Source organism: Glandiceps talaboti, chromosome 7, assembly GCF_964340395.1.
Source record: "Glandiceps talaboti chromosome 7, keGlaTala1.1, whole genome shotgun sequence".
Taxonomy (NCBI): domain Eukaryota; kingdom Metazoa; phylum Hemichordata; class Enteropneusta; family Spengelidae; genus Glandiceps; species Glandiceps talaboti.
Window position 1 is genome coordinate 20,375,605 of NC_135555.1, and position 14,139 is coordinate 20,389,743.

General features: G+C 37.1%; 1 protein-coding gene across 1 annotated transcript; it reads right to left on the reverse strand.

Moving 5' to 3' along the window:
• Window positions 1-704: 704 nt before the first annotated feature.
• Window positions 705-13,524, reverse strand: LOC144437824 (uncharacterized). Its single transcript, XM_078126850.1, has 9 exons — window positions 13,292-13,524; window positions 12,724-12,777; window positions 11,305-11,517; window positions 6,586-6,726; window positions 4,408-4,566; window positions 3,568-3,661; window positions 2,697-2,827; window positions 2,462-2,521; window positions 705-2,008 (listed from the first exon to the last, which is right to left on the reverse strand). Exons 1-9 carry the CDS (start codon window positions 13,320-13,322, stop codon window positions 1,242-1,244), a joined length of 1,650 nt encoding a protein of 549 aa, XP_077982976.1. The 5' UTR covers window positions 13,323-13,524; the 3' UTR covers window positions 705-1,241.
• Between the last annotated feature and the right edge of the window lie 615 nt (window positions 13,525-14,139).

Consider the following 14,139-nt stretch of genomic DNA (forward strand, 5'->3'; position numbering starts at 1 on the left):
TGTCTTGTTATATTGTATTGAATTCAAGTGTATTGTGTTGTGTTGTGTTGTCTTGCCTTACCTTGCCTGGCCATGCTTTGTCTTGTGATGCGTAAAATCTAATAAAGTCATCTCATTCATGAAATAAACCCACTCTCAAAATCTTGATCACTGTTACAATGATTATACATGTTCATCACAAATGAATGGATCCGTCTGCAATTTTCTATGTTACCACATCTCTTGGTACATTTGTTGTAAATGTCAGCACGCCCCCAAACATTTCAAGCTCTCAATACCCAGCAGCAAATTAACCAATCACAGAGTTCCTTATATACTATCCATGTTAACATGCCTGCCTCCTACAACTAAAATAACTTTGGAATGGTCGAAAGGTATTTTGACGATAAGGCACAACTTCTGAAGCAAAACCATGACGTTGGACGGTCACAGAATTGACAAGGTGTCAGCCTTTGTTATAACTAGTAAATAAACACAACGAGGTTTCGCCGGGGGGGGGGGGTGCTAGTATAGACACTTTTGAAAGCAAACAATTCAACGGACGATTAAAATCAAATATTTGCAAATATGCTTTCGTATTGACTATATCTGACCGACAAATTATACAATACAGCTCAAACAAACAAAAATTATCACTTTTTTGAAAATCGTTATCTTTATTGTACAAGGAGAAAAGTCTAATGTTTTTTGTACATAAACACGGGTAAAAAATGTAAATAAGTTTTCGTCACAAAATGTTGAAAATGACATGTCTAACACTACAAAGGTTCCATTATAAATATGTAGTAAATATACCACAAACCATAGACACCCCGTGGTGGAGGGTCTACGCACAAACCATGCAAAGATGCAAAGTTATTATTATTAAAACTATTCATTAAGTTTATAAACTTTCAAGATCGATTAATAATATCTTTACGCATTCTAAGAAAATGAAAGTTTTGAAAACAAAATTTTCATTTTTTTACTTACAGGTAAAGACGGGACTTGAAAAATATCCTTAATGTCAAAGTTATAATATGATTGTTTTCATATTTGTCATTCCTGCAGGATATGTTTGATAAACTTCTTTATGGACGGGTAATTCCTTTTTTGCAAGAATCACGTCATTTCACTGTAATGTTATGATATATCCGACGAAGCAATGTGTGTTCACTCTAACTGCAAAAATATCACTTCACTGAGTAAAAAAATACTGTTTTAACAACAGTGGTCAACATATGTACATTTTATTGACACATTCATTTATGATCAGACGTTTCGTCATCCGTTTGATCATAAAGTTCATGATAGGCAGGAGGTGGCGCAGAAGGTATTTCTTCGTCTTCACTGTGCGCAGGCAGGTCGTAGATGATGATATCAGACCCTTCTGTGATTGGTTGTCCCATGATACTGGGAGATTGTAAAGTGTTGTTACCATCATGTTTACCATTATCAAATACAACAGCTGCAGATTTATCGCGAGATGTAAACCAATTTGACTCTTCAAAGACCAAAGTACTGTTCATAGCTGATTTTTCCGAAGACGCAACTTTTGGGAAATTGCGGTTGAAACTGTCTCTGTCAGTAAGGCTTGACGTCGACGACTTCGATGTTGGTGTTGTTGTCTGTGATTCTCTTTCCTCAACGACATAAGTTGATGCAGCGACAGCTGGTCCGACATCTTCTCCTGAAGTTTTGGCACTGTCTGTCTCAGACTCAGAGGAAGTCTCGGTACTACTCGGCTGAGTGTTTTGGATCGTTGTCGGTGTTGTTGTCTGTGATTGTCTTTCATCAAGGGGATCAGCTGATGCAGTTACAGCTGGGTTGACAATGTCTGCAGAGTCTTTGTCACTGTCTGTTTGATTTTGAGGGGTGTTCTCGGTACTCGGTTGGGTGTTTTGGTTCGTAGCTGGCGCCACTTTGGATGCATTGTTAGAGTTGACCCTTTTATAATGTTTATCATAATGGACTTTGACTAAGATGACAACGCCCACAACGGCAAGAACAATGAGAATAATTTTCCAAGCTGAAACGAAAATAAAAGATATACTTGATTTTAGGTTGGTAATGGTATGAATACTTTACAAGGTATCGTCTATTATACACAGCACAGAGTTTCTGTCATATGTATGTATGTATGTATGTATGTATGTATGTATGTATGTATGTGTATATGTATGTATGTATGTATGTATGTATGTATGTATGTATGTATGTATGTATACATGTATGTATGTATGTATGTATGTATGTATGTATGTATGTATGTAACTATGTATGCATGCATGCATGCATGCATGCATGTATGTATGTATGTATGTATGTATGTATGTATGTATGTATGTATGTATGTATGCATGCATGCATGCATGCATGCATGCATGCATGTATGCATGTATGTATGTATGTATGTATGTATGTATGTATGTATGTATGTATGTATGTATGTATGTATGTATGTGCATTGTTTTTAACATACCTTCAAATCCCTCTTCTTCAGTCTTATCTTCCCACGGCATATAAACCTCGGTCGTTCCATCTGATATGTATAAAGTCAGAGAAAACATACACCAACGGTAATGATCAGACAAGTAACATAATGTATAATTCGATACATTCATAAATCGCAATTGTAATCAATAAGGGTTGCCATGGTGAACGTGTTGTTACACTAGACTGTAAAATCAAATGCAAATTGGTTGTAAATAACTTACTTATATTCTTCTTACAAATGTAACTATTGACAGTGCCATCGCAGTCTGATTCGTACCAGTCTGTGCTTTGAGTTGTCAGGTAAAAACACTTAGTGCCTGAGTCAGTGTCGGAGAATGATGAGTTTACAGCCCTGAAAATACAGATAAATGACAGATGCCATCTCATAGATACATATACAAAAATACAATTTCATTAAAGCATGGAATATGAAAGAGTGACAGTTTTTATAATTCGTAAATTGTATGTACGTCAATCTATGTCAGAGGGTAATAACTATTTTTAAAAAATGATATTTGTAATTTATACACAAATATAACACAAATCAGACTGTTAGTAAAACTGGCAGACTGCAGTGTATTTAGAATTTTGTATTATATCGTTTCATTTGCATACTATAATGTTAAGATTTAGATCGAGTTCTAGAAAGACATGACTACAGCAAATAACTTGATGTTTTCAACACAGAAAAATACACACAAACGCATTGTTGATGTAAACTGAAGTATCACTGGCATGTACGTGTAGGATGCCTAAACATGATTTTATGTCTGCCACTGAACAGTTTCACTCAAAATGTCAAAGAATGTCAAGTTCCTGGACTGCAGTACATGATGGCACCTTATTTTACAGAGTTCGTAGGTGATATGCATCGTCGAAGCTGGGTGACTCCAGGATAGGCCGTGGACTGACTGACAGGGAAAGCGTTGGCTGTTCTACAGCGTCAGCGACGCGATAACAAGCAGCATACATAGCCAGCCCATGTAATCTTGGTTTCTTTTGAACGGTACCTTGTAGAATTGTGTTGGTGTATCGCCCAGGTGGAAAAAAAAATATTGTCAAAAAGGATATTAAACGACAATGCCCACTTACTCGTATATGACTTCAGTAGCGTCGATCCACAGAAAAGCAGAGTGAAGGTATTGTAGTCCGATCCAGTAGTTGAGAGTGTTTGGAATATGGCTCTCTGCCAAAAACAAACGACAACAAATGAAAACACAATCATTATTAGTTACATTGGAACTGAACTAAAAGACTCCTACTGGCTTGAACAGTTATAATGGTACCCGTATGACAGTATGGTTCAATGCACTATTATTATAAAACGTGTAAGAGATACAGTGCCAATGACAACTTTATACTGTCATGTTATAGTCGATTTGTTTTTCAATCCTTCATGATCATTATTTTGTAAGAATAATTCCCAAAACGTTTCCAAACCCCCAAAGAACAACGATAACATCGTAAAGGCCAAATCGGAGTGAGATCCCAATCAACCAATGTTAACACGATTTCCTGTGTGCTGTATCAGTCTTTTAGAAACCAAAGGGCTGGCAAGATTTTGAAGAAAGTAACACTAACGTTTAGTGCTTCACCATCATTAAATTCACTCCCCTTATGGATATTAAATAGTGGGAAGGCACTCCCATAGAAAGGCAATATGATAAGGGTATGTGCCTCCCCGCAGTGTGTCATATTTTCACTGGGAAAAAATTGGTCAATTTTTATTTGAAAATTCGATTATCATGCGGTCAATACATGGGAAATGTCTTACACAGGATGAGAATAAAGAAAATCGACAGGATGATTGTCGGTCTGGTTTTTCTTTTTATACATGGATCGATATTTTGGACTTGGATCGCACACCCGTCTGAAAATTGGGGAGTACCACCCCCGGGGGGTTCAATAGTTGAGAATTGTCTTATTACTTACTTATGAATTCGATTTCTTCAAAACTTGAAATGCTAGCAAGATTAGAGGCTTCATAACCACAGTAAATCTGAGCTGCTTTCCATGTCTGGACATCACTTTTGACTTTATAACAGTTAGTACCATTTTGATGCCAAGATGGCGGACAATTTACATTAACGGCTAAAAAGGAAAAAACAAACAAATGTAATAAGTCTTCCAACAACTGAAAGGAAATAAAAATTTTTACAAAAATGACTCCAAACATTTAGCCTACCTGTTGCCTTGAAGGACTAATGTTACCACACTATTTCAATTATCCTAACTGTATCCTACCTGTAGTCTTGAAGGACTAATGTTACCACACTATTTCAACTATTCTAACTGTAGCCTACCTGTAGTCTTGAAGGACTAATGCTACCACACTATTTCAACTATTCTAACTGTAGCCTACCTGTAGTCTTGAAGGACTAATGCTACCACACTATTTCAACTATCCTAACTGTATCCTACCTGTAGTCTTGAAGGACTAATGCTACCACACTATTTCAACTATTCTAACTGTAGCCTACCTGTAGTCTTGAAGGACTAATGCTACCACACTATTTCAACTATCCTAACTGTATCCTACCTGTAGTCTTGAAGGACTAATGCTACCACACTATTTCAACTATTCTAACTGTAGCCTACCTGTAGTCTTGAAGGACTAATGCTACCACACTATTTCAACTATTCTAACTGTAGCCTACCTGTAGTCTTGAAGGACTAATGCTACCACACTATTTCAACTATTCTAACTGTAGCCTACCTGTAGCCTTGAAGGACTAATGCTACCACATTATTTCAACTATCCTAACTGCCATTTTGATTTTTTTTAGTTTTGTGAACGAAAATTTTTCAAAAAAATGGCAGTTAGGGAGCCTTCTGTACTTACAAGGGGAGGGGAATGAGGGTTACGTTTTATAAATCTGCCCTCGGGGGAGGGCCATATTTGAGAAAGTGGGATTAGGGGGAGGGTCATATTTTACTTTGACTCATTGTATAGCCTAACATTTCATTATTTTGTGTTTTTTGTCATCCTATCGCTGCCACCGGCTCCAAATCCCATTGCTGCAATTCAGGTTAGGATTAGGATTAAGGTTAGGTACATACCATGATATCATCCAAATTGCCCCTGACAACCATGCAATGAATTAATAGTCAGCCCTGCATGTGGTGTGAGGAGACGAGTGTGTCTCACAGGTGTAAAACGGGAGCAGTTGGGTAATTATAAGATACTAGGGATAGTGTGGAGTTTGCCAATCTAATCACTGGGAGTTGAATTGTGGTCTTCAGCTCAGCCAATGAGGTCCAAACACAGCTATTTATTAATGTAGTGCCTTTACAAACATCCACATGACGGTAGTAGTGAGAAATTACCCAATACCTTTAAAACTTTCAACATTGTCCTTACTATTGATTCTGTGACTCAAGTCTTTTAATATATCTGACAGCATTTAACTCATGATTTGAATGGGTGGGGGGGTCTTGTGTGTTATTTGTAGAGTATATGTAGCTGTAATTATTGAGGAGACTTTCAAAATATAGGCCATTGCCTCCAATATAGTCACGTGACTTGTATACTCAATTAATGGTGCAATGTTGGGAGTGCTAAAATTTAGTGATTAGATTAGAAGTGCGCCCCCAGTGTCGGTCATCTTGACATTCTTGTTAAACTGCGTCATACAGATTAGTTACTCATTCGATACCCATCGGTGTAGTCGTTTCAATCGCAGTCAAATTTATTTTTTGCATTAAATTGTGTAGTCTGTCAAATAGTTTACATGGGCAAAAAAAGAAGATTTTCCGGATGTCGAACTCCAACCAAGGAATATTATAGGGGGAGGGGGTGATCCTTACTGCAATGTCCACAGCACCAATTCGACACAAACGAACGGTCAGTCAAAGTTGGCTGTAGTACAAGCTATACTGTTGAGGTTCCTCGATCTGCTGAAGTGATACCAAGCAACATCGACGACTCAGGCTCAAACGAGACCATAAAGCTAGAATTCGAACGCGAGCTAAAACGACTAAAGTCTTATAACAATTTTTATATATCTTGTTAGAAAAAAAGTGCTATACCTGACTAATATATGCACATAATATGTAAATTTTCGAAAGGGTTACCCTGAAACTTAGTGATGAATTTACATATATACATACCAAACGAGGAATACGTGATACTGAAACCATTGTCCAGATTCTCGTTATCACTGTAGAATTCCAGAAATATAGACTGCCCTCTACTGGTGATAGACTCAGGATTTGTGTCACAAAGTTGAACAATCTTTGAGGAGTCCGAGCCTGTAAGATAACAATCATATACGCTTTAGAAGGAACTCAAACTCACTCGTCAAATTGTACTTTTAAAGTGGCACAAACTGAGTTTGTAAACTTTTCACTCTAGTGTATATACTTCTATGAAATCTCGATTGAATTAGTCAAGTACTAAACTAATGTTGAGTGCCTTCTGTGACAGTCTTCTGGCATTGTTAGAACACTTATACATAGTAGGAATTATACAACGAGTAACACTGAAGTAAAGCACTTTCTCTATGTGCTACACTCGTTTATAGCATTCATATTACAATGAGTAACACTGAAGTAACGCACTTTCTCTATATGCTACACTCGTTTATAGCATTCATATTACAATGAGTAACACTGAAGTAAAGCACTTTCTCTATGTGCTACACTCGTTTATAGCATTCATATTACAATGAGTAACACTGAAGTAACGCACTTTCTCTATATGCTACACTTGTTTATAGCATTCATATTACAATGAGTAACACTGATGTAAACCACTTTCTTTATATACTACACTCATTTATAGCATTCATATTACAATGAGTAACACTGAAGTAAAGCACTTTCTCTATATGCTACACTTGTTTATAGCATTCATATTACAATGAGTAACACTGATGTAAACCACTTTCTCTATGTGCTACACTCATTTATAGCATTCATATTACAACGAGTAACACTGAAGTAACGCACTTTCTCTATGTGCTACACTCATTTATAGCATTCATATTACAACGAGTAACACTGAAGTAACGCACTTTCTCTATGTGCTACACTCATTTATAGCATTCATATTACAACGAGTAACACTGAAGTAACGCACTTTCTCTATGTGCTACACTCGTTTGAAGCATTCATATTACAACGAGTAACACTGAAGTAACGCACTTTCTCTATGTGCTACACTCATTTACAATGAGTGACACTGAAGTAAAGAACTTTCTCTATGTGCTACACTTGTTTGAAGCATTCATATTACAACGAGTAACACTGAAGTAACGCACTTTCTCTATGTGCTACATTCATATTACAACGAGTAACACTGAAGTAAAGCACTTTCTCTTGTGTGCTACACTCATTTACAATGAGTAACACTGAAGTAAAGCACTTTCTCTATGTGCTACACTTGTTTGAAGCATTCATATTACAACGAGTAACACTGAAGTAAAGCACTTTCTCTATGTGCTACACTTGTTTGAAGCATTCATATTACAACGAGTAACACTGAAGTAAATCACTTTCTCTATGTGCTACACTTGTTTGAAGCATTCATATTACAACGAGTAACACTGAAGTAAAGCACTTTCTCTATGTGCTATACTCGTTTGAAGCATTCATATTACAACGAGTAACACTGAAGTAACGCACTTTCTCTATGTGCTACACTTGTTTGAAGCATTCATATTACAACGAGTAACACTGAAGTAAATCACTTTCTCTATGTGCTACACTTGTTTGAAGCATTCATATTACAACGAGTAACACTGAAGTAAAGCACTTTCTCTATGTGCTACACTTGTTTGAAGCATTCATATTACAACGAGTAACACTGAAGTAAAGCACTTTCTCTATGTGCTACACTTGTTTGAAGCATTCATATTACAACGAGTAACACTGAAGTAAATCACTTTCTCTATGTGCTACACTTGTTTGAAGCATTCATATTACAACGAGTAACACTGAAGTAACGCACTTTCTCTATGTGCTACACTTGTTTGAAGCATTCATATTACAACGAGTAACACTGAAGTAAAGCACTTTCTCTATGTGCTACACTTGTTTATAGCATTCATATTACAATGAGTAACACTGAAGTAAAGCACTTTCTCTATGTACTACACTTGTTTGAAGCATTCATATTACAACGAGTAACACTGAAGTAACGCACTTTCTCTATGTGCTACACTTGTTTGAAGCATTCATATTACAACGAGTAACACTGAAGTAAAGCACTTTCTCTATGTGCTACACTTGTTTGAAGCATTCATATTACAACGAGTAACACTGAAGTAACGCACTTTCTCTATGTGCTACACTTGTTTGAAGCATTCATATTACAACGAGTAACACTGAAGTAACGCACTTTCTCTATGTGCTACACTTGTTTGAAGCATTCATATTACAACGAGTAACACTGAAGTAACGCACTTTCTCTATGTGCTATACTCGTTTGAAGCATTCATATTACAACGAGTAACACTGAAGTAACGCACTTTCTCTATGTGCTACACTTGTTTGAAGCATTCATATTACGAGTAACACTGAAGTAAAGCACTTTCTCTATATGCTACACTCATCTATAGCATTCATATTACAACGAGTAACACTGAAGTAACGCACTTTCTCTATATGCTACACTCATCTATAGCATTCATATTACAACAAGTAACACTGAAGTAAAGCACTTTCTCTATGTGCTACACTCGTTTGAAGCATTCATATTACAACGAGTAACACTGAAGTAAAGCACTTTCTCTATGTGCTACACTCGTTTGAAGCATTCATATTACAACGAGTAACACTGAAGTAACGCACTTTCGCTATGTGCTACACTCGTTTGAAGCATTCATATTACAACGAGTAACACTGAAGTAACGCACTTTCTCTATGTGCTACACTCGTTTGAAGCATTCATATTACAACGAGTAACACTGAAGTAACGCACTTTCTCTATGTGCTACACTCGTTTGAAGCATTCATATTACAACGAGTAACACTGAAGTAACGCACTTTCTCTATGTGCTACACTCATTTACAATGAGTGACACTGAAGCATTCATATCAAGTGTAAAAGTATACAGACTGTTTCAATTGGTTTATTTACAAGCCTAGCATGTGACCTTTCTAATATGGTCCAATTGCAAATGAAACAGTATACTTTTACACTTGATATGGATGCTATAAACGATTGTGGTACATACAGAAAACGCTTTACTTTGGTGTTATAGGTTGTATTTCCTCAACATTTTAATACGTACAATAAATTACGTCATCACATCGTTTGTAAGTTATATATCTTTGACTTTATACTAGGTTTGGGTTTAGCCAATTACAAGTGATCGTTAAGTATATGCTCCAGTAACAAGAATTCTGCTAGTACCTTTGAAATATATTATGTAGCAAAACTCATACCCAATAACATATTAACTCAGACTGTGTCCCTTTAAAGTGGTCATATGAATGAGAATTTGGTATTTATTTTGTAAAACGATTTTATCATGGCTTCCTACTGAAAAAATCAATATGAAACAACATGTGCCAAGTCCTTGTTTGTAATTCAATACATTGCAAAAATAAAAATGTGTAAAAAGTTTGTTATTTTACGTACAATAACAAATATTGTACACATTTTTTACTCACTTATATGCTTTTGCAATGTATTGAGTTACAAACAAGGACTTGGCATATATTGTTTCACGTTGATTTTTCAAGCAGGACGATATGATAAAATTGTTTTATAAATTAAAAAATCCAAAATAAATACCCAATCATCATCCATATGGCCACTTTATAAAGATACATACTGTGGCTTACGATAGAACAAAACAAGGACAGAGGGCATGAACTATAATAACTCAATGAGGTGGTGATGGTAGAAATCAAGGACGAACCGTGTTGTGTTTTGGGGCCATGAAATGTTAGGAAACACAACCATGACACGTTAGACTATTTGCGTAGTGAGTGCATTGACAAAAGCAGTCACCATGGTCTCTTTTTAGTGGTCTGAGCTATGGTCAAGGGAGACTATGCGGGGATCAATTTCGATGAGAATCAAAGCTTCTGGAATCAGCCGAAAACTTTGCAACATGAATGTTTGCTTCTAATCTTCATGAAATCATTAAATCAACTAGGATATTCATTGTCCTGGTTCAGGTCAGACTTCCCACAGTATCGGTATCCATTTTGAAGTACATGAATATATTTTGATACATTCTGTTCTCTATTCAAAAAAATGCATGGGTAGACCTAATTTTTCTTCTTGATTTTTTCTGTTCTCTATTCAAAAAAATGCATGGGTAGACCTAATTTTTCTTCTTGATTTTTACGAAGAATAAATTGGAAATTTTCTTGAACAAGCTAACACCAAAAGATAACGAATTTGATTCTTGAGGTGAAAATTACGTGAAGACAACAGAAATGTAATGTGTAGGGTAGCATGCACCAAATGGCTGTTAGTGAATTTCTTCATATAGCTTCACATCCGCACCAACCCATAGGTAGAAAATTCTGAGTTGAACAACCATAGCTTTGTGAACTCCCTTCATTAGATTACAGATACAAGATGACGTCACCGTGGTAAACTTGCAAACCCACAATCATGAATATCATGAATGGTGCATTATGGGAATTGTGTTGATAAACTTAATGAATTACTATTGTATCATATTTTGCTACATCGTTTGTGATCACAAGTAATCCCAGTCTTCCTTACACAGACTCATGGAGGGGGGAGGGGGACTACCCTAAGACTTGTGATCTCTCCTTTTAGTATTACGGTAACCCTAACTATTCCCATCGTCCTCTGTATCTGTATATCAAGTTTGACTTCTAATATGTTGTATGTTTCCTTACCATCATTGATGTTAAGGTAATCGTTTACACAATCTCCCAGATTCAAGTCATTGATAGTGATTTGAATCCTGTAGTCAGACGATGGAGCTGATATTTCCCATCGGCAATGTGAGTGTACTGGATAGGCACTTGGGTAGCCGGGAGACGTCAACGTCACAGGTGGTTGTGATGGGGTAGTGTACAGAAGAACTGTGGATGTTGAACACTGGGCATCTATGGAGGATAAAACACGTTATCAGTACTCATGACCTTTCAGTTGAAACATTTTAAGGGCTGGTCATTGTTAACTGGTGAGGGTCGATGTTTTAGTTTACCACTACCCCCACCCCGCTCTGATTAACAAAGCTAAGTTATACTATAAGCGAGCCCCAGTAAAGACAGACTGTAAGATACATCGTGTCGTTCCGTCCTCACTGACCTAGTGAGCATGCCTCGTGAGAGGGGTTGTGTGAGGGCGCCCCGCTACGGTGTACCTTACAGACTACAGTAAAGACGGCACTTTCCAAAAATAATAAAACAAATAAAATGTATATTTTTTGACATATTATAACATGACTTATTACATGTAGTTCGCATAACAACATTGACATCATGAGGCATAGTCTGTATATCTACTATTAATGCTTACTAAAACCCATATACCTATTTTGGCATCATACACCGTGGTATACGATATAACGAACTTTTGAAAAATCAAAGCTAACCCTTTGTGCAACACACTCCTTCCATTTTTACATCAATTTCAATGTTTTATGGCTCTTGTAAATACATTGAAATCCTCAATAATTTCATTCAAACTATTTATTTTTTTATTTTGAGGAAGACAGTAAATTCAAATAGACCGTTCATACATGATTAGTTCACAAGTGTTTGTTCCAAATATATAGTGTACTATGTAATTGTAGTCAATTATATATACAGTGTACTAGTAATATGTAATTGTAGTCAATAGTCGTTAGAAATGGTATCAATTACATGTCACATGTCGTGTGTGTAATCAGTTACAGAATGAAAGGCTTTATATTATAGACAGGCAGACATACATACATACAGACAGACAGACAGACAGACAGACAGACAGACAGACAGACAGACAGACAGACAGACAGACAGACAGACAGACAGACAGACAGACAGGCAGGCAGGCAGACAGACAGGCAGGCAGACAGACAGACAGACAGACAGACAGACAGACAGACAGACAGACAGACATATAGGCAGACAGACAAATAAGACAGATAGACAGACAGACAGAGGCAGACTGACAGACAGACAGACAGACAGACAGACAGACAGACAGACAGACAGAGTGAAGTTTTTTCGATGGCATCGTTTAGCCCAAACATATCACGGAAAATATTGTAACAGTGTACGTGTCCATATGAGATTAAAGGTATCAGTAAGGTAGAATCGACTCACCAGCATAGTTGAATACCGCCAGCAGTAAAGTGCAAAATGTACATAATGATACCACTGGAAAAAAATGTAATGTTAATAAAAAGAAAGGTTATGTCTTTAAAAGATAAAACAACCTTGGAATATAAATGATTGTAATTTGCCACGCATTCCCTCCCTTTTCCTTATGTTAGAACCAATTCTCTGGTGTACTAGTATTAGGCCACCCGCCAAATCATTCTGTTGTCTGTCAGTATCATGATGCACATTTCCGTCTTCCCAGTTTTCTTACTGTATCATGTGTATGTCTGTCTATCTGTCTGTCTCTCTCTGTCTGTCTGTCTGTCTGTCTGTCTGTCTCTCTATATCTGTCTGTCTGTCTGTCTGTCTGTCTGTCTGTCTGTCTGTCTGTCTGTCTGTCTCTCTGTCTGTCTCTTTCTCTATCTGTCTGTCTCTCTCTCTGTCTCTCTCCCTCTGCGTCTGTCTGTCTTCCTCATGAGCCTGTCTGTCTGTCTGTCTGTCTGTCTGTCTGTTTCTCTGTTGTGTGTAGCCTACGAAATTCATAACAAAATTATCTTATCCCTACTCTCACCTGGCTGTTGTCTGCTGGTAAATATCTCCATGTCCTTGGCTAGGGTATAAGACAATTGCTACAATCACTTCTAGCTATAGTGTTATCAACGACTGTATTGATGTATTTTGAAATACTGTTAAATTATTATACGATACTGGTATGTACAGTTAATCTACATATGAACAGAACTGGCGTACAGTTGCGTTGTGTTGACATTTCTATATAGCTTGTCAAAATGTACGGTTTGTTGGCAAAGATACCAGTTCAGGTGTACTATGCTTCAAAGGGTCCATTGTTATATACGGTGACTTTTCTTCTGCTTGGTTAGGACGTACGGTTGTAGCCTGCGATTTCTAAAAATCACACACTTCCCGAGTTCACCGTTACCTTCTACCGGCCTCATACAATCAGCATGCCCGTCCAAATATTTCATCCAAATGGCCAATGTACGCTCAAGCAACGGTCAGAACCTGTCATGGGAGTCAGTAAACGACAAACGATCGCGACTGCGTGACATACAGTTTATGCGATGTCAAATTGTACGAGTAATTTGAATAACAAAGTCGTTTGTCCTCAATGCATAATTCTTCAGGTTTGAGTTAATGTTTTCTTGGCAACTAACACGTTGTCAAGGAACGTCATAGTGACCTACATCATAGTACATGTACCTATATTGTATACCCCGGCCCTAGCCGCAGACCCCCAAACAATGGTCTGAGACCTAGTGTTTGCCAGCATAGATTGTGACGTTTGAGAGCAACGTAGATAATATCAAATAAACAGTCTGAGATTACATCGCTACAGTTCACCATATACTGACTACGTACCCTAATCTCACAGTTGTGAACGTATGTTCAATCTGTGCA

Bases quoted from the DNA above. Each gene is read 5' to 3' on its own strand.
- LOC144437824 (XM_078126850.1), bottom strand. From the start codon at position 13,322: ATGGAGATATTTACCAGCAGACAACAGCCAG. The intron at 3,662-4,407 runs GTAAGTAATAAG...TGTTTTTGGCAG, and splicing joins TGAAGAAATCGAATTCATAA to AGAGCCATATTCCAAACACT. The intron at 2,828-3,567 runs GTAAGTGGGCAT...CTGTATTTTCAG, and splicing joins GCTACTGAAGTCATATACGA to GGCTGTAAACTCATCATTCT.